The 24639-nt window shown below is 33.6% G+C and overlaps 3 protein-coding genes across 8 annotated transcripts; 2 read left to right on the top strand and 1 right to left on the bottom strand.

Annotated features, from left to right (window-relative positions):
- Positions 1–3878: 3878 nt before the first annotated feature.
- Positions 3879–6398, bottom strand: LOC106306690 (F-box/kelch-repeat protein SKIP11). 5 transcript variants are annotated; one of them, XR_001263174.1, is made up of 3 exons: positions 5936–6398; positions 4372–5849; positions 3879–4039 (listed from the first exon to the last, which is right to left on the bottom strand). XR_001263174.1 is itself a non-coding variant. In XM_013743404.1 (3 exons), exon 3 carries the CDS (start codon positions 5778–5780, stop codon positions 4431–4433), a length of 1350 nt encoding a protein of 449 aa, XP_013598858.1. In that variant the 5' UTR covers positions 5781–5849; positions 5936–6100; positions 6191–6398; the 3' UTR covers positions 4085–4430. The 5 variants fall into 5 exon arrangements, 4 of the variants coding, with proteins under 4 accessions (XP_013598858.1, XP_013598857.1, XP_013598859.1 ...); XM_013743404.1 differs by lacking the exon at positions 3879–4039 and having other exon boundaries at positions 4085–5849; positions 5936–6100; positions 6191–6398; XM_013743403.1 differs by lacking the exon at positions 3879–4039 and having other exon boundaries at positions 4085–5849; positions 5936–6077; positions 6191–6397.
- A 6214-nt stretch (positions 6399–12612) lies between these two features.
- On the top strand, positions 12613–16822 carry LOC106307101 (sucrose transport protein SUC3). Of its 2 annotated transcripts, XM_013743966.1 has the most exons (14): positions 12613–13408; positions 13766–13831; positions 14002–14100; positions 14201–14265; positions 14361–14445; positions 14531–14564; positions 14680–14779; positions 14886–14961; positions 15140–15478; positions 15592–15735; positions 15817–16050; positions 16153–16216; positions 16314–16357; positions 16452–16822. In XM_013743966.1, the coding sequence occupies exons 1-14, from the start codon at positions 13133–13135 to the stop codon at positions 16617–16619; spliced, it is 1794 nt and encodes a 597-aa protein (XP_013599420.1). In that variant the 5' UTR covers positions 12613–13132; the 3' UTR covers positions 16620–16822. The 2 variants fall into 2 exon arrangements, with proteins under 2 accessions (XP_013599420.1, XP_013599421.1); XM_013743967.1 differs by lacking the exons at positions 12613–13408; positions 13766–13831 and having other exon boundaries at positions 14034–14100; positions 14226–14265.
- A 4782-nt stretch (positions 16823–21604) lies between these two features.
- LOC106305399 (basic blue protein-like) lies at positions 21605–22334 on the top strand. The gene is made up of 2 exons (XM_013741773.1): positions 21605–21844; positions 22070–22334. Exons 1-2 carry the CDS (start codon positions 21655–21657, stop codon positions 22267–22269), a joined length of 390 nt encoding a protein of 129 aa, XP_013597227.1. The 5' UTR covers positions 21605–21654; the 3' UTR covers positions 22270–22334.
- The last annotated feature ends 2305 nt before the right edge of the window (positions 22335–24639 follow it).

Below are 24639 nucleotides of genomic sequence, written 5' to 3'. Positions count from 1 at the left end.
CTCTGCGATGCTCGACCAGGATGGATATGCCTCTAGTAAATTGATCATAACTCCTTCATTACATCTCCAAATGACTTGAAACCACTTCCATTAGAAAGCTAAATTAATTTTCTGTGTCTCCAAAAAATCTTAGCAACAGGAGATTTCTCTAAAGGCTCCATCCATGCTCATCTTTCACCTCCTTTTGGATCACAATGCTCCCAAACATCTCAAATCATTCCATGGCACACTCCAACACCTAATAAGGACAATGAATGCAAAATGCAACCTAGACATGGCTAAATCCTAATCTATATGATGAAAATGCTCATGGATGAATGGATAAAACAATGTAAATATGCAAGATATCAGTTACTTTCTTTATGTGGTTCTTCCTCTTCTTTGTCCACCTTTGTATCTTCTAGAGTTGGTTCAACCTTCGTAGTTCTATTGACAAGCTTATAATGCTGTGCATTGCAAGATACCAAGTTAGAATTCAAGAGGAAGTTAATATATATAACACTGCTGGGAATAGTTGAGGTAAAAAGCCTTTACACAGATGCCCATAGCTTTTCATTGCTTAGATTTATTTTTTAAGATTTTAACAAATGATATAAACACGATCCCACATGAAACTCTCACATATTACTCCCAAATACCTTGGCATACTAAGCTAATACAACTTTTCATATTTGGATTCAAAAGCAGTACGACTTCCGTCTTGTCCTACACGATAAGGGGAGATGAAGCCTTGTAGCATTGAACCTAAGTAAATGAAATTAGTCAGGGTCTTTGATTCTCTAATAGGAAGAATATACGAATAGTAAATAGCATCTTACCTGTTTGTTGATGAATAACATCTCTACATAAATCCGGAGAAGTTCCCATAAAAGGATAAGCTTGGAGATGATCTTGGCCTTCCCCAACCCATGAGGAACGACATGGAAGAACACGATGGAGGGTTCCGTCAGCCGTTGATTTTGATGTCTTCTTAGCCATGGATCCGATAGATTCTTCACATTCTGAGCCTCCATGAATCTCAACAAACAGACCTCGGCTGTGTCTGAGCAGCAGCAAGCTTTTAAATCGGCAAGCAAGATGAATGAATACGCCATTGTTGAAGTTAGTTATTAGCGGAGCTAGAGACCATCCTTGTCAATTTTATAGAGTTGGTGCTGTGCATTGCTGGGAGCTTGCAGATTTATAGGAGAGCTTCCGCTGGTTACTTTGGAAGAAGGAGAGATCGATTAACTCATAGAGAATGGGATAATGACATAAATGCATGAAGTTAAGGAACAAATAAATGGAAACTCGCACCGTTACTGAAATTTCCTCGGATGGGGTATCGTCTGAAAAGAAGGGAAGCGACGACAGAGATCACTTTCTCGATTTCCTAAAATGTTCAAACCCTATCTATATTGGGCATGAACAAAAGGATATTACAGAAGCCCGAACAAAGGCCATGCCTACCTATAAACGTCAACAAATCGATGAGTCCATTCATTTTTTGTTTACGGAAAAAAAAAAAGCTGTATAATGAGAAGATGTCAGGTGGCGGAATTTGCCTCATTCTAAGATGACGAGGTGGAGGGCCGAGAAGAGAGAAAAGTATCTTTTATTATTATAGATATTATGTTTTTTTTCTTGTAACTAGTTTTTTTTCACATTTTCGGCTGCGATTTATATGTGATGGATAGCTCCACATGTATGTACTCATTTATTAATCTCAAATTGATCAATCAAGCGTAAGCAATCTTAAAGACCAAGGTCTCTTGATCCTTTGGTATGTTTTTCTTCTTATTTGATTTTGGATAAGAACCGGTCTTTGGGCAAAGTTCATGAGAATTCTGTATGTATCTTCGTCTGGCCGTTCTTCATACCGACATTATCGCTGGTAATTGATCCTCCTCCCATCAGGAACAACTTAACCATCAAACTTAAAACATTCCTATGGTTATCATCAAATATCAATAAACTAAAATTTTAGGTACTCGTTGGAAAATCAGTTAAGCACATATTTCATCAGTTTTTCAATAATTACGTCAAAAAGTCTTTTTAAAAAAAAAATGGAAGGCATTTTCAATTTTACTGTAAAATTTATTAATTTGTTAAAGAATTTTTTACATCAAGAGGCATTTTATCATTTTTCAATTACATCCAAAGCCGCAATGCACTTGTAAGACACTTACTCATGGAACCTACAAAGAGAATATACAGATTTGCCCTTAATGAAAAGAAAATTAGATAGTTTTTAAACTATAGGAAAGAGAAAGTGTGTTTCTTTATTTTTATTTAATGTACTTCTTAATATTTTGTTTTTGCTTATTTTTAAATTAAAAATACATATAACAAATTTTGTTGATATAATAAATTATGTTTTTTAATCCTCTATAATTTGATATCCACTTTGATATGTTTTTTTGTTATATTTTAAAAAATCTAGTTGTACACGTATTCAATGATTGTGTTATGGATGAGTGATATGTGGATGTTTGAAGACCGTGGATAACTACATGTTGAATATAAGCATGGAAAGACACATGTGGATGAGTGTCGGAAGATAATGTAGACGGGTAAGCATGGATGAGTAAATATGGACGGCTATTTGTGGATGAGTAAAATTATGATTAAAAATCATAATTTAGCATACTACATATCTCATGGTGGAGGATTGTGACGAGCTCAAACCAATGCAGCTTCACCAAGCTCATCCACGACGATGTTGATCTCGGAATCAATGGTGTGGCTCACCGGGAAGATGAGCTGACTCGTTTTGACCTATGGTTTTGGAGGAGGAGCTGACTCGTTTTAACTTTTTGGTTTGTTTAGTTTTGTTTTCATCACTCAAGCTTGTTTTATTTCCCTAGACATGTATGTGGTCGTAATTGGTTTGAAGTTATTAATTTGTTCATCTTTGATATCGTGGACACATTGACATCCATATCATAGCCTTTCAATATATTACATTTTTTTAATCAATGTTTAGTGTTTGAGTTACTACTCTATCCATCACATCAAGCTTCAATTTTCTATCCACAAATCTAAGAGATCTCTCTTGTTCTTTATTCATGGTTATGTTAGTGTCCATATCCACAACATAATCAAAATATTATTTCCTGTCCACAGACAACCATTGTTGTTGGGGTTGTGTCATTAAACTCAGCTATTGTGGAGCTTGCTCTGATGAAACTTCTGAAATTTTTACACTCATTTCCGTCCACGCATTACCCGTCCACACATCATCCGTCCACGCATCAAATGTCTATTAAAGGCAAAGTTGTCCACAGTTTATTGGTAGCCCACAACAAAGTGTCTCACATGTAAGAAGTGACTCTGAATGTAAAGATAAATCAAAAAATGGCCTAGAGACTCTAACTAATAATGTTTTATTTAGGAAAAGTAAATATGTTCTTAATTTATATGTACAATTCTAAAACATTAATTGATAAAAATGGAGGAGTTTAGAGCATTCTTATTGAAAATTCTCACAAAAGGGTTCTCAATTCATGTATATATTTATCCATGTATATATATAAGTATTAGTTTTTAGTTATGAGTATCTCAAAATTATGAGAAAGCCTAACTCAAAATATCTGAACTGAGATATGTATTTTGGATTGAATTTTCCAAATTTTGAGATACCCAATCCAATTGTTTATTATATTTTTATTTCATAATTTATTGATAACTTTACTTATATACTATTGATATGGTTGTTCTTAGCCAAACAAAAAAATTACAGCAAAGTAGGTAAATAAATAACAGCTTAAAAGAGTATAATTTTAACTACTCTTGTTTAATTTTCCTCTTCGCATTGTTCCGACTGGTAAACTCGAACTCACGTTGGAATTTGTTTTCTACACGAAAATACGCAAAGCCAAAGAACTAAAAGCAAAAAGTCCAAAAACAATCTTAACAGAACAGTAACTTGCAAGCAACAGATTGAGATATCTTAAAGGACACATCCTTAAAGACCATCACATTTGCCCCTCCTTACCCCCCAACAAAAGTGACGCTTCTTTTCTGTCTTCATAAAAATGACACACACTCCAAACCACCGCTGTAAAGTGAATCTAACGATTATTCGACTTGTAAAAATAAAAAGAAAGAACACAAAAGCAAAACTGTGAACAAAGATCAAAAGATGGGCTCTACAAACATAACAACTTATTAGGAAACAAATGGATTAAAAAACACATACAACAATGTTAACCAGATGATACTGGCAAACTCTAAAAAGCTTTTTAACTTTTAACCAACTTATTATAACCTGTTTCCTTTTTCTGGTCCTCTACCAATACAGAGATGATTGTATTCAAATTGAAATTTTTTTGTAAAGAAAAACAAATACGGAAGAAGAAGCATAAAGGGGTTGGAGAGAGAGCTTGGAACCTTCAATGGAGTCTTTTAGACCCATCAACAAGAATCTGGGAGGGTCTTCAAATGCTGTTTCAGCAACCCATCACTGCACAATTGTACACGAAGTTAGGAGAATGTTTCCTATCAAGCAACGTCCACTGCGGTGGATCACCGTCCCTCGGTATCCATGAATTCAGCTCTATAAACCCACCTCCCGAGTACTTTGGTCCACCTATAACTATCAACCTCTCCCCACAAGCTCTAAAAGCAAGTCCCCATCCGTTAACCGAGCCTGCTCTCTCAGGCAACCTCCCAATAGTCAACCATTTCTTCTTCTCCTTATCATACTTCCTCACCTCCATGTCCGCGTGATCAGCAGCGTACAATTGGTTATCCACAACCGCAACAAGAGGCGGTGCTTCAGCCGCTGGCCGCGCATCAGCCTGATCAGCACGGCTTCTTGGAGGCGACAAGTCAGGGACTTCAGTCCATTTCTTGGCCTCAAGGTCATACTCTTCGCCGCACGTCAAGGCTTTGGCATCAGCACCGCCTATTCCACCAATGACATAGAACCTCCCATCCATGAAGACCCCTGAACACATCTTCCTCGGATTGTTCATCCGAGGAAGAGTCACCCAAGTCTGAAGCTCGGAGTTGTACATCTCAGCGAAGTCAAGAATCTTCCCCTGAGAATCACAACCGCCAGCGAATATAGCAATCTCTCCGAGACTAGCGGAACCGAACAAACACCTCGGAGAGTTCATCTTCATACCAGAGGACCAAGAATTAGTTAGAAGGCTGTATCTGTATATTACATGAGAAGAGAAATCATCTTTTCCTAAGACGAGAAGATCCGTGCCGACGGCTAAAGACTCCTTGTCTGCACACATGAAGGTGACACTAGAAGGCATCGTTGGCAGCTGCATCCACCTTCTCTCTACAGGGTCGAAGGCAACCCACTCCAAGAGCTGGCAAGAGAAGTAAACCCAATGCTCCACGAACCCATTTTGCCGTCTTAGCTTATAGATATCTCCACTCTTCACCAAAGAACGGAAGTTTCTACTCAAGGAAGCGATGGAGCCGTAATCAGACCGCGAGCAGCGGATCAGACAGTCGATGGAGTTGTCCCGACCAATCTCGTTGATAAGAGAATGTGAATCAGACGAATCACCACCGTTGTTGTTGGAATCACCTTGCTCTTGCTCCTGAATAGACCCATCTTCAGAATAGTCAGAAGAATCGCTATCGTATGTAATAGAGAAACCCATTAGTTTAAGCGACTTGGTGCCTCTGATCTCACCAACAACCTCCAAAGCTCTCTTCTTGCCGTTGCTGAGCTTATTGTCGTCGTCATCCTGTGGAAACATGAAAGACTTGGACCAGGTTGATTCGGAGAAAAGCCTTGAACTCAAACACGAATCTGGTGATCGATTCTCCAACATGTCTTCAAAAAAAGCTACGATTCAAATCAATCTCGCTCGGCTTGAATTAAAAGTCCTCGAATTTCGAATCTAGATCAAAAACCCATATGAGAAACGGATTCAGATTCGAGTAATCACCTAAATCAAAATCAGTAATCGAGGACAGAGCAACCCACCACAACACACGCGCAAAGTCGCGAGCTTTCGAGTCCAGATCTCCAGATTTCAATCCAATTTCACGAGAGAGGGAGAAAGAATCAAACCCGGAAGCTTAGAACAGCGAAATCTTCGATCCCGATCTGTTCATGATTCCTTCTGCTGGAGAAGAAAGTGAGAAAATCCTTTTGAAGAATGCAACAAAAGGGGTTTGTTTGTTTTGTTTGGTTAATTAATAATTAACAGATTGTTAAAGAGAGAGAGAGAGAGCTTACGAGATTGGATTAAAGAGAAGAAAATAGTACTAATAATCAAATTTAAAAATCTGAGCAGTTTCTGTTCTTCGCGTTTTATCGATGTCGTCTCTGCGAATCAGAGTGAAGCTTTCTTTGGTTTTCTCAGCGGCTCCTCAAAGTTAAAACTCTTTCGACGAACTATTCTTTCTCTCTCTCTCTTGTTTATTCCTCTTTTGTTAACTTTTTAACAATTATAATATGCAAAAACAGAATAATTCTTAAATTATTTACAACAACTATTCCTATTATTGTAAAAAGAATTGAAAATTAATTAATTGAGAAGGGCCAATACACCTACACAAAAAAAACTATCTCAACTAACGCTAATTATGTCTTTTTCCATAGACTAGATTTGGTTTAGTTTACTTTTTATATCTTGAAAGTATATTATAAGAAAGGAGAAAACGGAAGGCCTAAACGATTAGCCACTTTTAAAATTTAAAATACATTTATTTTATTTCATTTGTAGAAAGGCTTAGTCGTCTAGCTTGTTTACCTCATTAGTGACGTTTTGGAATCATTTTCCGAAAACAATCGCTATTCATATTTTTGGTACTTATGATGATTGGATAATTGGAAAAATAATGAAAATATTTAGTGCCAAAAGGACCATGAAAATTAAATTGGAATGTATTTTTTGTCGAGGGTGGGGAAATAAGGAAAAAGAAACAATCTACTTTTCAGCGTTGAATGCAGATGTTCAGAGTACTTCCAGCTGTTAGTTTTCAGTGGTCAAAAGGAATTTAATTACCAGCAGAAAAAGTTGTTTACAAATCCCACGTTATTGAATTTTAATATTATTTTATTATGAAAGTACATTACAGCGAGACAAATAGATATATCTATCTCATCAGTATTAAAAAAATCTCTTGAAATGTTTGAATTTTTATTTCTGTAATGTAATTTACATACAGTCTAATCTACACTTAGTGGATTTTTTTTTGCTAAACTCACTTAGTGAATCATTGATTTAAGTTATGACTGCAAAGTGCAAATGATTTGATCTCTTTTTCTTATGAGCAACATATATCTTCTCAGATTGTTTTTGCTCTGGATGATGTGCGAGGTGAACCATATCACAACAAATTCTGGAAAATGTAAAAATATATGACTTACCCATTTACTTTGTAACTTTGGAGTTACAATTGTATTGTTATCAGTATGCATAAGTAAACGATTCTTGACAAATATAACTAGAAAATTACAATAAACAAAGACTATAGTTCCTTAATTAGTTGTATACATGTTCAGTGATATACAAAAAGAAAAACATGTTATTTTCAAATTTGACATCATAAACATACTAAAATACGTCAAAAAAAACATACTAAAAAACATAATATATATATATAATAAATTAATAACCTTGACATAACGATGTAACACACTAAGGCATTTTTACTCTGGACATTTGGAGAGATCTTAGAGCATCTGATTCGCTAAAAATTTTTTTTCTGATTTAAAAAAAAGGAAAAAAAAAAAAAACCGCACTAATCGCGGACTGTCACGTGTCGGTGGGGGTCTGCAAACAGTGCAAAAAACACACAACATACGTTTTTTATTGTGCACACTTTGTATACGGTTTATTCCAAAATCGTGGACCCTTCTTTAGAAACGCGCGTCTCTGCGATGCAGATGCTCTTAGAAGCCAAAGGTTAGAAACTTTCATGGTTTTCAGGAAACAAACTCTTACACATTTTCACAAAAAAAAAGAAAAAAAAAATATTAGACATTTTTTTGCACGAATTAGCGAATACTATGAATAAATCGAACTATGGATTACATTAATTGAAAACTTTCTCTCTCAAACCCTTCTCTCTTAACTTTCTCTCTCGACATCAGCCTCCGTGACCTCTGGCGCGTGTGTCCTACCGCCACCGTCGGAGGGTTTCTCTTCCCATTCGCCTTGTTTTGCCTCTTCTTCCACCTCCGTCTATCCCTCTGATATGTCGACTCCCTCTGGAGAAATAGCGCCGCCGGCGAAAGCTTCCGGGGCTGGATCCGGTGTTCGTTCTAGATTTCTGGAGATGTCACGAGGTTGGTGAAACGGATGTGGTTAAGTGGTCGGATTTTTAGGGTTCTTTGTGGGTTCCAAGTTTTCCCCTTTCTTGGCTCATGTTGTACAAGACGCGGCGCGTGGTGGCGATTTCGGGGCTCCTCCTCCAGATCCGGTGTAAGTTCTATCAGATCTACTCCATATGGTCTGGTGTGAGATGAGGTAATGGTGTTTGGTATGGGATTTCTCCTCGGCGTCTTGGTGGATCTCAGCCTCTCCTCCCATTGTCATGAGAGCTTTGGAGATTTCACTACTCGAAGGCGCGCTCTTAGGTGGTGGTTACCGGTGCGTGCCAGTGCCCCTACCGTTAGGCGCATGGAGATCTGATGAACTGAAGCACGGTGTGGTCGTCTATGGCCCATTCGTCACAGTTGGGAGGATCTACCTCTCATCTCTGAAGTTTCTGTCAGGTTCCTGCTCCAGTTCACGGATGTTGCTGCCGGCTAGTTTTCATTGGTGTTCGCCCTTGTTCTTCACGGAAAGATAGTCGTCTCCTTGCTACCGGAGCGACCACAGGCGTTGTGAAGCCAACTGCCTTTCGGTTCTCGATAGCAGCAAGTGGTGAGGATGGTGTCAGCTAGGGTTGTCTCCGTTTTGCAGGTTTCCTCGGTGGTACTACTTGTCGAGCGGGCATTTCCCAGTGTCGAGGCTATTTCATTTGAATTTCTTCGATAGTACCGGTTTGTTTAGCGTGTTCAGGTCCAAAGAGCCATCTGGAGTTAGTAGCAGTTGCTGTCTCGGGCCCGTCTTCTTGCTTGTTCTCAAGTTATTTCGTATTGTAATTATCGGCTCCAAACTTCATCGTCAAAGAACGGAATTCTAGCTAACGGGTTCGGAGCCGATCTTTGGGATTCCCCATGACTAGGGCTTAGACGAGAGAGACGGTTGAGTTGGGGATGGCGGTTCCCTCCAATGGTAATCTCTGTTTTCGATCTTCTGAGTCTTGGTCAATGGTGTGAAGACAGAAGTGTCGGGTAGTCCTCAAATTTGTGTGTCGGCGCCTTTTTAAGAAGGAAGTGAAGAGGCAGTGGTCGGCTTGCCTTTCGGTTAAGTCGGCGTCGTTGGCCGCGGATCTACGAGGGACCGGGAACGGACCCTTGCGCCTAGATTTTTTTCGTCCCACTGTTTTTAGCCTACTTTTTCTTGTACCTTAGTGATAAGCCTAATCTATTGCTGAGGATTGTTGTTTCTTCGTCGGTTAGCCAGAAGCCTTGTTCCGGTGCCTAGTTATGGGTTGTGTTTTTATTATTAATATTAATCATAAAAAAAAAAAAAAAAAACTAAAAGCAATATGTATTTTTCAGGGACATATAAGTGTTTTCTCTTGTTGCTTTTAAATCGTCCACTTTCCAAATGGTCTCATGAAGTGAGTGGATAGAAGAGTTTGTAAAAGAGCTGTCTCCACGTGAGGTGATTCTTTTTTATTTCTTCACGTTCTTCCCATATTTCCACATCTATCTTTTAATTCGATGGTAACATTCTTGATTAACATTATAAAATACTCAAATTATTCTTTTATCAAGTTTAAAGACATATTTTAATTAGTTATCCATGACAGCCCCATTCTTATAAATGTAATCACACTACCGTTCTATTCATTCACCTATCGACAGAGAAAAACAAAATCGCCAACCAATCACTACGATATACAATTTTTTTTGGTCATCTAATCTAATCTAGTCTATAATCTAATCACTACGTTAAACAATATTTTTAACCATTTAAGGAAGAAAAAAAAACAATAATTTTAACCACAGACCTCTCTTTTTTACCATGCATTTATATAACCACGCACCTCTGGTTATCTATATTATTAAACCCTTTAACAAAAAAAAAAAAAGGTTATCTATATTATTAATTTCGTAATTTGAGAAACGACGAAGGAATATTTTCAGGCGCTTATTTATTTTTTTCTCAAATAAAATAAAAAATCTCAAGCGCCAGCTTTCGACGCGTTCGGCGTCAAGGAGATGCAAGAGATGACGTGCCAAGTTATGGTACATGTTTTTTCTCTTTATTTAGGTCAAGGCCGCGTTCAACACGTGCTCTTTCTAGAATGTAATTTGTTAACAAATTTGGTATTAATCAACTTTATTACCAGTTAAATTCCTTATCCACATACGTACTGTATATAGATATCTTGTGATCCACCGTAATATCCTTTTACCATTAACCATATAATTTATTTGTATTCAGACTAAATAATCCATTTTTCTGTTACAAGATTTTAAAGACCGAGTTAGGCATGCTTTTGTCGACTATCTTGTCTCGGTAGAAACTTTTGATTAGGACAATGTAAGAGTAGTGTGAAAATATGGTCAATGGAGATTTCTAAGCGAGTCATTTATGTTAAAATGATAAATACTTTTTCCGTTTCAAACAAATCTATATTTAAAAAGAAATTATTTCAAAAAGATATATGTTTTACATTTTTAATGCATAAATTAATTGTAAATTGTAAACTTAAAAAACATAATGGTCATAATGATATTTATAAAGATTTTATTGGTTAAAAGTTGTGGGAACAGTTTATAAGGAAAAATAATGCAATGGAAACTAAAATCTGATATGTTTTCTTAATAAGTGTAAAAAATCTAAAACATGTATTTTTCTGAAATGGTAGTATATAAGAAAAAAATAAACGAAGATCTCACATAAAAAAATTTATACTCATGAGAGATTCATAGTAAAGTTGTCATCATTTAATTGCGTTTTTCATCATATAATTAGTCTAGTGTTATAGTTTAAAATAAAACCATACAATTAAACTATAGCAAAATAAGACTATTATACTGATAAGAAACTCCATGTCCTGTGAGTTTCACCCAAACAACGTAAGAAGAGAATAATTTAAGTGAGTTAATTTGATTGTTTGGACTAAAAAAAATTTGAAATCGAATACCGTCGATATGGAATAAAACTAGTTGAATATAATCTAGTTTTGGATTTGATGATATGATTATGAACTGAGCCTAAAGTTTATTAAATAAATAGATAGCAGTTTAGTTAGTTATTTGTTTCAGAATTAATTACAAAGAGGAAATATAATTTAGTTATCAACTTACAATTTGCAAAGTATCTTTGAATGTAGTCGACAAATCGAGTCAAAATGAGAGAAGAACAAACGAATGTGAATATTGAAAAGTAGGCATGATAAGTTTGATTAAACACGTTTGATAGGACTCAAAAAACACCTAAACCGGTCTGATATACAATTATAAGAGGTATGAAAAACAAACACTAGAAACACGTCCATTGATAATCTCTATTGCGAATTTATCATCTACAGATATTCAATTTTGATATCTCGTGAAAATATTTTAATCAATATTTGAAAATTTTACCTATAAACTTAACAAATACGTACTTTAATATGTTTATTCACTATTTAAAAATCATATATTTAAATTTTATTTTGATTATGTCATCAATTTCAAATAATAAGTTGAAGAAATGCTTTAAATCTATAGAACACAAACTAACATATTTAATTTAATTTTAACTATTAAAGAATGAAAATTAATTGTGAATAAATTTACAATTCTTTAGGTAAGAAGTATAAATTAATTATTTATAAATTATATACTAAAACAAATTATTTATAAATTATATACTAAAACAAATTATTTTGAAAGTTTTCATCTAAACAAAAAATTTCCATAAAAATGCCGTCTCCATGAAATAATTAGATGTATTGGTTGCAACAGAAGAAATATATATATATGTCAGATTTTAGTACTTAAAAATCATGAATGCAAATGTATGTTTGTTAGAATAGACAATTCCTCTTATCTTTTTTTTTTTACGTTTTGTCTACAATGGTTCCTTAAAAAGGTTATGACTAAAAATTTAATAAAATGATCCAGTACCATTTAATACAAAAATGAACCGTTCTCATGTCAATTTAGTCATTTTATTTTATGAAAGGAAAAAAAAACACCATAACCACTATAGCTAACCTCAAAAATTGAGGTCTTAACACAACTGAAAATGATTGGCTTTAAACTTGTTATAAAAGTGCAGTTGATGTAATAAAGAAACAAAAATAAAATAAAAGATTGGACATAAGAGAGGTCATGCACACGAAGGAGAAAGAGAGGGACAAGGAGAGATGGAGAAAGAAAGACGTAAGTATATTAAATTGTGCCTACACCTTTCATTTTCCACAAGCAAGAATCATAATCTTCTTTGCATTTTTTCACCAATACATCATCATAACATCTGTTAGGCTCACGTCTTTTTCCTTTCCTCCTTTTGTAAATTTTTTTCTTTCTTTTCGTATAATCCCTATCACGTTATATGCTACAAGCCTATATATATCATGCTATACAAACATGTCTACGTTGGGATTTAATGGGCTTAATAGTTTGATTTCTTATAAATGGGCTGAGCGGCGACAACTCTAGGCCCATAATTAAAACGACTGCGGTTTCCATTTTAGAAAGCGCGCTTTTATGTTTGGCGTCGGTGACAGCGACTTTCGTCCGCTTTTTCTTTAAACCGAAGCAACGGTTTTGATCCGTACGAATAAAAAAACCAACGGTGGAGATTACGCGACGAGGAAGTTGACTTATGAGTTACGACCGGTAAGTCTTATAATAGACTAGTAGATAAAATCTCAGCCGTCCATCTATAGATCAACGGTGTCTGTAAAACGTCTAAGCAAAAAAAAAAAAAAAATAAGAAAACGATCGTCGTCTCCAAAATTGACTCTTCTGCTAGATCTTCGATCGTCGTCTCCGAATCTCCAGGCGTAATCCCCCTTGGACCTAGCTCTTTTTTGATTCGAGAGTATTATAATCTATTTGAATCAGAATTTAGGGATCTGTAGTAGTTTCGGGGGGCATTTTTGACGACGGCGAGATATGGCCGGGAAGAGTGGAGACTCGGTGTCGATCTCGGTGCCGTATAGGAATTTGAGGAAGGATGTTGAAGTTGAGATGGCGACGAAGCATGGAAACGAACGCGCTTCTTCTTCTTCCTCTTCGTCTTCGTCGTCTTCTCCTTTGAATGGTTCCGATGGTGGTGAACCCGTGGCGAAGGATTGTAGCTTGGTGACGCTGGTGCTTAGCTGTACAGTGGCTGCTGGTGTTCAATTTGGATGGGCATTGCAACTTTCTCTCCTCACTCCTTATATTCAGGTTTCGTTCGTTGCCGCCATTTCTTGTTAGATTGTACGAAGAAGAAACTGGTGATAACAATGAAGTTTAGTGGTTAGGTGACTGTTGTTGATGGCTTATTATATTCACTCGTATATGACATTTGAATTGAATGATGGGAATTAAATATATAGTTACGTTTTCATATGGTATCTCAACTGCTTGTGTAAACACGCATCCAAAGTTGCCTATACTGTCCCACCTCCATTGTCTCTTTTCTATAACTGTTAGAAAAAAGAGACTTCCTTTACCTTCCTTCAGAACTAGCGTGCATTCATTGTTGTTGTTGCTGATGAACCCTTTGAGTTCTTACTTGCATTTTGGCTGATTGGTGTGCAGACCCTTGGAATATCGCACGCTTTTTCTTCGTTTATTTGGCTATGCGGCCCTATTACAGGCCTCGTGGTAAGTTTTCAATCTTGTTTTGTTTCCTTTAATTTTTTTTTGAGAATTTGTACAAATTTTCTTGTAAGGAGTATATTTATTTAGTGATGGTGGGGATATTTGTCTCTCATGGGAGTTAAAACTCTGATCAGAAACATTTTGTTGGTACTTATTTGTTTGTTGGTTATTAGGTCCAGCCTTGTGTGGGCATTTGGAGTGATAAATGTACTTCAAAGTATGGAAGAAGACGACCTTTCATCCTCGTGGGATCACTCATGATCTCTATAGCAGTAAGGGGGCAATTGAAGATATGATTTTTTATTTTCTTTAGGATATAGCTGCGTACGTTGTGTTTTATGTATATAAGCTAAACAAAAACTTGCTATTCAGGTGATAATTATCGGGTTTTCTGCAGACATTGGGTATTTGTTAGGAGATACAAAGGAACATTGCAGGTTGCTCTCTTGCTACCCTGCCAATGTCATGTTTTATAAAGAATGTTTAAATTTAAAGTTTTTGACGACTTGATGATATGTATATGTAAATGCAGTACTTTCAAAGGCACACGGACCAGGGCAGCTTTTGTCTTTATCCTTGGGTTTTGGTTGTTGGATCTAGCAAACAACACAGTACAGGTTCAGATCCAATCTAATCTACTAGTTCAATGGTGTTAGTCATTACCTAAATATCCTGGAATGATGTTTTCTGCTTTGGTTTCAGGGACCTGCTCGTGCTCTTCTAGCTGATCTATCAGGTAGTGATAGAAATTTTCCAGACATGTAACAGACTGAAATCTAGAATAGATTGAATTTTCATTGTTTCTGATCTTTAGAATAAAAAACATATGAGATTTCTCTTGCGTTCCTTAGGTCCTGATCAGCGGAATACTGCAAATGCTGTCTTCTGCTTGTGGATGGCTATTGGTAATATCCTTGGGTTTTCTGCTGGGGCTAGTGGACGATGGCAAGAGTAATCTTTGAGATCCTCATTCTCAGAAGCTTGTATTCTATTTCCTCATTTGCAGTTTTGCATTTTTCACCAACTGTTAAATAATCCGAGTATCTTTACTGAGCAGATGGTTTCCTTTCCTAACCAGTAGAGCATGTTGTGCCGCATGTGGAAATCTTAAAGCAGCTTTTCTTCTTGCAGTGGTAAGCAGTATGTTCTTTTTTTCTTACACATGCATCTACCAAACCATGTCATGTTTATATCTCGGGGACCATTTAGTCACAACTCAAGACATATAAAATCTACCTAGTGGGTTTTTGTTCGTATTTTGCAATCTGAATATATTGTTGGATATTTTTCTAAGAGTTGTCATTTTTTCAGGTCTTTCTCACTATATGCACTCTTGTCACAATCTATTTTGCGAAAGAGATTCCTTTGGCAAGCAGTAAGCCCACACGCATACCAGATTCTGCACCTTTGCTGGATGATCTCCAGCCTGAAGGCCTTGAGCACTCAAAATCGAACCATGGTGCTGCCAATGGGATTAATTATGAGAGAGTGGAACGTGATATGGATGGGCATCTTGAAAAGTCAAACAATGAGCATCAAGATGAGACCTTCATTGATGGCCCTGGATCTGTTCTAGTGAATTTGCTAACCAGTTTAAGGCATTTGCCGCCTGCTATGCACTCTGTTCTTATCGTAATGGCTCTAACATGGGTGAGTACCAAATAAAACATTATGGTATATCTTTATATCGGTCATCACCTTTGCGACATTGTTTCCTGTTCTTAGATCCTTTTATATATTGATTGTTGTCGTCTTCCTTGCAGCTATCGTGGTTCCCCTTCTTTCTGTTTGATACAGATTGGATGGGAAGAGAAGTTTACCATGGTGATCCAACGGGAGATAGTTTGCGCGTGGAACTTTATGATCAAGGTGTTCGGGAAGGTGCATTTGGCTTGTTACTAAACTCTGTAAGGATCAGTGTAACAACATTATGGTATGCTTACACCAGTCACTCAGTTATTGAATTTTCTTCTTCCTGGTTTCTGTAGGTTGTCCTTGGGATCAGCTCATTCTTGATTGAACCAATGTGTCAGCGGATGGGTGCACGAGCTGTATGGGCTCTGAGCAATTTTACAGTATTCGCATGCATGGCAGGAACAGCTCTTATTAGCTTGATGTCTTTGAGGGATAACTCTAAAGGAATTGAACATATAATAGATGGAAACGAAACAACAAGAACTGCAGCCATAATCGTTTTTGCACTCCTTGGTTTTCCTCTAGCTGTATGTATTTTATATAAGCCGGAACCCTCTTTTTAAAATTCTTGTTGCAACATTTCTTTAAATATGTGATGATAGAAGCATCCTTTGTTTTCTTTTGTGCAGATCACATACAGTGTCCCTTTCTCTGTCACAGCAGAAGTCACTGCTGATTCCGGTGGTGGTCAAGGTCGGTGTAAAGCTTCAACCCATTCATAGCTTTGCGTCTTAGATTTCAAAGTACCAAATGGTTACATCACTCTTTTTGAATTTTGTTCTCAATGTAGGTTTGGCTATAGGAGTGTTGAACCTTGCAATCGTTATCCCTCAGGCAATCTCTCAAATCTAACTACACTTAACTTGATTACCTTTGTATAACGCTGCTCAAGTCCTGTTGCTAAGTGACTAAATATGGTTTGAAACAGATGATAGTCTCGCTTGGAGCGGGTCCATGGGATGCATTGTTTGGAGGAGGAAACTTACCTGCGTTTGTTTTGGCGTCTGTTGCTGCTTTTGCTGCCGGAGTTATTGCTTTGCGTAGCCTTCCCACACTATCTAGTTCTTTCAAGTCTACTGGTTTCCATATCGGGTGAAAACTTTTAAACCGGGACTCCAATACAAAACCGAGCCACACAGTTTTTTTCATGAGGTATAGACTTAAAATTCAGATTCTTTTTGTTGGCCATGTTCTCGTCTCTCGACATATATGTATGTAGGTTTTGTACATTTTTAGTTTTGTTGTAATGTAACGACACAACAATGGGACTATAAATTTACAAATACACCTCTTTTATCACTTGAAAGGTACAATTATCTTCGTTATTTTGAATCACTTCAAAGAGTTTCCCTCCCTAAAAAATAAAATACTAGGTAATATTGTTTTTTGGTTAATATGTTATGTAAGTTTACCAAACATTTACTGTTTGTTTGATCGTATTTGTTAAAATTTCATATATACATAATATAAAACAAGCAATATACGACTACTGTAATGACTCCTTGCTGTACGCAAATTCTTATTTTAGTATCTCTATTATATTATTGAGAAATCAATTTCCTACGTGTCACACTCACGTTAATTCTTACGATGGTTGATTACTGAGGTACTCTTAATGAAATTCAAATATTACATTTAATTACCATTATTAAAGATTATTTTCCTTTTTAGTATAGTTTATGTATTATATTTTTACAAACAACATATATTATAAAAGGGAAATATTTAAAAATTTAAAAACAAATTTATAAAAATATTTATTTATATATAATGTGGTTTCACAAAATAAGAAAGTTAACGAAAATAATACTGATATGCAGAAAAAATAATATTCCATATGCCATTTAAACATAATCTTAATTCTTAGATAACATAAACTATATTTTCAAAGTAATAAATCGAGATAACTTTAGTTAACTAAAAATGTTTTATAATTACTATTATTGAGATGTTTTATTCATTTTTGCTTAATCTTTAGTTGGATAAAAATATTATATAGTTACAAAAATAAAAATGTATCTATAAAAATATTTCACTTATATAAATCTTTATTTTACTAAATATTCCATTTTATTTTTAATTTTTTATTATATATTTATGTAATCCAGTAACATAATAAAGTACCTAAGAAAATCTGACTTTGAAGATGATTTATATAATTTTAAGTTTAACATTTATAAATCTGAAGTGTAAAATAACTTAGAATTTACAAATATTTTTAATTATTGTTTTTTTTTTTTTGACAGCAAACAATTTACAGATTCATATTGACTCTGTAAACCAAATTGGAAACTCTGCATAAAATTTGCCGGTTATTTTTATTAATGCAACTTCATACTGATCATTGTTTTTTCCCTAATATATCAACATATATCAAATAATTAAAATATTACCAAAAGATACTTTCACATTTAAGATGAAAAACTGAACTAAGAAAACATACAAAACCAGTCCAATTTTGGCTTAACAAGAATCAAACATAGCTAAACTTCAATTTGATGGAGTATATATGTAACTTTAATATACTCACAAAATGAGTAAATAAACTAATCCAATTTCTTATGTCCAAAAATAAAGGTTTAATTAAAATAAAACTCTTTTATATTTATAGTAACAGTTTATTTATTTTTGTACATATAAATTATGGGATACCTTAAAACATAATAATAAATAAAAATAAAATAATAACTAATTTTCATGGGTTAGTTCCTTTGTACAATACACTATGTTAATACTCGATAAATTAATAAATTTCGTCGGTCCCAACTTGGGCCGGTGTAAAATATGACACAAATCGATAAAATAATAAGATAATAATATTTTTAAAACTCCAATGTAAATATATAGTCCCATTAAAATCATAAATTAATAATTTATCTCTATATATATTTTATATAAGTAGAAACAAAAAATTATATTGTTGGTTTTATATTCACAATGAAAATACTTCTATTTTACTTAATATTTTAATATATTTTGATAATATTTAGTAAAATTATATCGAAAACCACATAACAATTTTATGAAACATAAAAATATACACCAAATAAGATAATAAAATAATATGAAAGTCAAATTTATAATATTTAAATAATTTATATACGGTAAAATCAAATATTTTCTTTTTTTATTAATAAAAATATTCAAAAATAGAAAAAAAAATCTTTAAAAAAGAAACTTTTGTAAATTAAAATCTCTATAAATTAATAAAATTTTGAAGTTCCAACATTATTAATTTATAGAGGTTCTACTGTATATATGTGCATAATATTTCAAAATATTATATTCATATTTATTTATGTAATTTTGAATCGATCAACACTTTATCTTATTTTATATATTTTATTTTCAAAACAAATATTATATACAAAATCACATTCCTAACTGAAAATAATATGATATTATTTAAAATTATATTTATACATATAAATTAAAAAAAAATTCAAAATGTAAATAAGATATTAGTTATTTTTTTATATTTACTTTATAATATGGAATCAAAATGTGATAGGAAACCCCCACACATGTCTATTCGTGTAAAATTATTTACTCTATTCATATTATGTTATACATATCTTATTAAAAATTATTTACTTATCTAAGAGAACAACCAATCTAAATAAAAATAGCGAAATTAATCAAAATATAAATCTATTTAGAAAAAATAATATTGTAGTTAAATTAGGGGGAATAGATGCAATGTAATATACTCAAATGATAACTATATATCTAAAATTATATGTCTAACTAAAACAAAATAATATTATTAATATGAATTATAAAAATATTTAACATTGAAAATAAAAATATTAATCAATTATTATAATATATTTAATTTAAAATATTTAAATCTGTGCATGAGCACGAGAGAATCACCTAGCATCTATATATATAACAAAGTATTTAAATCGAACTAGTCTCATAAAGATGTACTATAGTCATGAACAAACAATAGCCTCAATAGTGAAAATTATTAAATATTTTTACAAGTTTAATGGACCGAATAAAAAATAAAAATGTGAATATAATTTTTATAAATTTAATGTGTGAAATTCTAAGGTAAAATAAATGTTAGATTTTGTATGGCAAATGACCCTCATATTTTGCAAGTCATAGGTGGGGTAAAATATTAGATTTGTCTACATAAAAAATAATTAGGCTAAGTTGATGACTAAAATAAATCTATTTGGTGATAAATGACTTAAACTAAGTAAATTTGGTGACTAAACTAACTTATGGATTAAGCTCAATCAACTTGGTGACATATTGCTAAGTTAAGTCCACTTAGTAACTAACCCAAGATAAGTTTCTAGAACAATATTGGGTTGAATATTGCAAACAATATTCCTAAAACGATTTTATAAATGGTTTTACAATGGTCTGAAACGTTTCTGTTAATGCTCTCTAGCTATTTGGCATAATATTTTGGTATTAAAGACGAATCATATTTAGAAAATGATTTACACAAAATTCTTTGAAAGGTTTCGGATTTCGTTTTTCTAAAATTTAAAATGATATACATGATTAAAATAGCTTTCAAGAAACGTCTTTTGGCAGTTTCTGAAAACGACTATTAAAAATTGAAGGACACATTTCAGTGATTTAAATTGTTTACTCTAATTTAAGTCACAATACTTACTAAGATTTGAGTTTTGTATACTTCACAATAACTAACGTCAATGGGGCGAATGGTGACTCAACAAATGAGCCGACAGCCTAACCCGAGAATGGTTAACCACAGAACACTGTTTACGTAAGTTCTGGTTGTTCCTAGCAACGTAAATGGACTTCAGCCCAATTAATTTGATGTATGAACTTCAAGCAGTGGCAGCAAAGAATGCACTTCTTTCTGACTACTCTGAAACTGGCTAGGTATCTTACTGAAGTCAAACCAGTGCTACATGCGACAGTACTGATCTAAGGGTGCTATATGCGATAACACTGATCTAAGGGAACTAGCTAGCTTTGACGCATGGAAGTGTGGTGACTTCCTATGCAAAGGTTATATCAAAAATTGTTTGGTGGACCAATTTTTCAATGTATACAATAAGGTCGAAACATTCAAACATCTATAAGATGCTTTGGAAAAAAAATCAAAATTTACAATGTAGATTCGAAGAAATTTGCTACAACAAAATTTCTTAATTTTGTGAAGGTGGACTCAAGACCTATCATGGATCAAATTCATGAGCAACAATTGATCTTTCAAGATATCACATATGAAGTTATGAATCTCTGTGAAATTTTCACTGTGAATTGCTTCATTGATAAGCTTCTTCCAAACTGGAAATACTTCAAAAGTTATCTTGTTTACAAATAAAAACTTTTTGATTTTGGCAAACCTGATAACCTAACTTTAGAATCTAAAACATGATAAAAATAGATCTTTCGTACTCATGATGCTAATGTTACTAAATACATGAATAAAGATAAATAAAAGAAAAAGATTTCAAAATTTTGGTCTGAAGGTTGCTTAACAAGCACTTAAGAGCTTCAAGAAACAAAGTTCAACCTCCCATAAAAAATAAGCTAGGTGGTGTGACGATTTTGGCAACCTCCCATAAACATCATATGATTTGATAAGTTTCTAAGTTCCACCAAAATCTCCAGTCTTTCTAAAGTAAGTTTTGAGAGCATAGCGCAGATGTTACATTCGCATATTTTGTTTCGGGTGATGTAAACAGTCTCTACGGACGATTTATTAAGTTAAGAAAATATATCAAATTTCGACTATATATTCGTCTATTTTCTTAATGGTTTTCGAACATTTCAACGCCTTATATTATTGTTTCCAACTCGTTTGTTGTGTAATTTTTCATTTTGGATTCTCGCGTCCTAACAAAACAAAAATAAACCAAATAAAAGATATTTTGGGTGACTAAAGTCAGTTTACAACTTTACGTAGACAATGTGTCCATAAATGATAAATGACCATATATCGTGGATTCTTGAGATGCCCCTTTAATGAAACAAAACAAAATAGTATTAAATGCCTTCATATCTTCTTTGAAAACTCTTTGTCCACTTTCTCTTCATATATTTTTGGTTTGTTCTTCTCATTCACTCTCTATAGACCATCTCCCTCCCTCCCTCCCTCTCTGACTGTATACACTTTCTCAGAAGATTGATCTATGGCCAAGGGAAGAGGCACTGTATCATGCTCGGCTCGTGCTATAGTAGCTTTGATGGTTATCTCAGTGTTGGTGCTTCAGTCTTATTACGTTCAAGCTTCGACTTACATTGTTGGTGATTCTTTGAAATGGGCCTTTAATGTTGTGGACTGGCCTAAAGGCAAACATTTTAAAGCCGGTGATGTTCTCGGTATACATAACTTTACGTCCTTAACTTAAGCTTTGATAGTATTCTATTGTTTTGCTACACCTACACATTTACCACAAGCAATTAAGTTTTTGCTGCCCGCCCTAGATATGTCTAAACTGTGTTTTTTAACCAAGACTGCATGTGCAAAATCATCGTTTAAGTATTTATAAGTATCATAGTCTGCAAACATTTTCATTTATTTACAATTTCAAAAATTTGTTGTAGTGTTTAACTATAATCCGAGTTTTCACAACGTGGTCGTGGTGGATAGTGGAGGGTACAACAATTGCAAAACTCCGGCAGGTGCGACAACATACACTTCAGGCAAAGATCATCTAACTTTGTCTAAAGGACAAAACTTCTTCATCTGCAATTTTCCAGGCCATTGTGAAGGCAATATGAAAATTGCAGTCACTGCCGTTTGATTTTCATCATGCATTCAAGATAGTACTATGATCTTCACTTTGTCTATGTTCTTAAGAAAAATATATTAAGCATCCAATAAATTTTGCATCATTAATTAGTTACCCTGTTTTTATCTTTCTTCTGATAAATATCTGGTTCAATATCCGCAGAAGATAGATATAGCTTGATAATTTGGAGGATCCTTCGTTACTTTGTAGATTCTAAAATAGAAAAGCAGAAATCATAAACGTGATATAAATTAGAACTTCACTAATGGACTTTGTGATAACGTAAGCCCAGATATTGCTGTAGTACACTGGCCATCAATTGAACATGTTAGTGTATTAATATTTGAAGTTTTTGTATTAGAAACTTTCGGGCAAAATTTTAAAATAGAAATTCTTGCTGTAAATCTATTCTGAATACAGTTTATATGAAAAATATGAACACACCCATTCAAGCTTTGGGACGCCCTCTGCATATTGAATGAGTACGACCACGCATTAAATATATAACAACTACTTAGATTCCACAATTTAAAATTTATTTCATGTAAGAAGAAATTAAAATGTTTAAACTAACTGGTTGAAACATTACTAATATAAAAAACCACAATCCAGACTTCTTTAGAAATTGATCTAAGCTATCATTCATATCCAACAAAACAAAAGAATGTCGTTCGAATTAGAAACTAGTCTAGCTAGGCTGTTAGAGCATCATTATCCATGGTTTTTTAGGACACGGTTCTTAGGGAAATATAAGAAAATGTTTCTCAGTAACCGTGGATAATGATGCTTTTATATGCCATGTTGACCATATATATACCGGTGAAGTTAACCTACATTGGATTCCAAAGTATAGCTAGGTGAGTCTTTTTTTTTTGAAACACAGCTAGGTGAGTCTATTTTCTTTTTTTTTGAACAACTGCTAGGTGAGTCTATATAAAAACAAGAGTTTGGTTGTGAGAATTTGCTTTAATGTCTGACACATTCTCACCAAAACTGAGGCAGTCTTCTCCATTTTCCTTGATCATTATGCTTTTCTTTGCAAATATATGCTTTTCTTTGCAAATATTATATGATTATGAGAAATAGTTCAAAAATATATATTATATGATTATACTATATATGTATCATTTGTTTTTGTTTTTAAGAAATGCTTCCTTTTGTTCTTACGTTTCGTTTTATATTTATGTAGACATTGCGTGTATACATACACAAATAAATTTCATTATTATTGTCATTTTTTTGTCTGGTTTCACTAAACCAAATTGATCATATCTAGCAATTTTTTGTACATATATATCATATCCAAAATATACAGTTTATCTGTATAATCCGTAAGGAGTTGAACCAAAATCCAAAAACTTATGTATACATTATATGTGAGATTGATGAAGTCTTATAGATCAACTTGCCACTATTTAATTAAGTGGTGGTGACATTGAATCAGCTAAAAATTCGAAATAATTTGTTATATCTAGCTCTATAAAATACAGTAAATGAAATATTCAATATATAGTTATATTCATTCAAATTAAACGACTAGTCGGGTGTTTAAAATTTGAATGACCTCTTAACTATAAAACTTACCACTGTTTCATTCACGTAATGCCGTGATTAAACATTGGTGGGGGAATACATATACGAGTGATGTATATATACTAATAAACGCACACACGGTGTGTACATAAGCTAGAGAGTGTATGGGCGGTGGAATCTTGAAAAAATAAAAAATGATTGGTGGATTGATTTAACATAAAGAGAAAAGGGCCTCTCAGCTGTTGATAAAGACGCAATATTTGCAGAATTATCATAGGTTAAAGCTTTAAGCCACATGCATGGCCACATTGTGTATACATGTACATGTTTTCTTACACATTTACATGATTTATTACATGTGCCCTGTTTATAAATACATGTATGTCGTGTCCAGTGGCGGAGCCAGAAAATTTTTGTATTGGAATCGGAAAAAAAAATCAAAAGCAAAATGTATAAATGACCAAAAAACTACAAATATATTACTCCAAAAATATACAAATATACTCGACGCTCACTCATAGCTTAATTTTTTTTAAGTTTGTTTATTTTTTAATATTTCTATATTATAAACTATTTGAGTCTAAATCTAATACAATTTGGGCTTAAACTAATTTATTAACAATGTTTAAAATTAAAAAAATATGTTTAGCGATTTAATAAATTTTTGTAATTATAGAAAAATAAGATTAAAACTGATATTAATCCAAAGTTTTAAAAATAAAAATATATTAGTTGGAATAAAATTTTGTATTTAATGTTTTGTAATAATTTTTGTGGGTCAAATTTATTTTTTAAGTGGAGTCAATACAAAAATTATACAAATTTTATCTAAAAGATTTTTTTTTTTTT

The sequence above is a fragment of the Brassica oleracea genome, chromosome C7, assembly GCF_000695525.1.
Source record: "Brassica oleracea var. oleracea cultivar TO1000 chromosome C7, BOL, whole genome shotgun sequence".
NCBI lineage: Eukaryota > Viridiplantae > Streptophyta > Magnoliopsida > Brassicales > Brassicaceae > Brassica > Brassica oleracea.
This window is presented reverse-complemented; position numbering and strand designations above follow the sequence as displayed.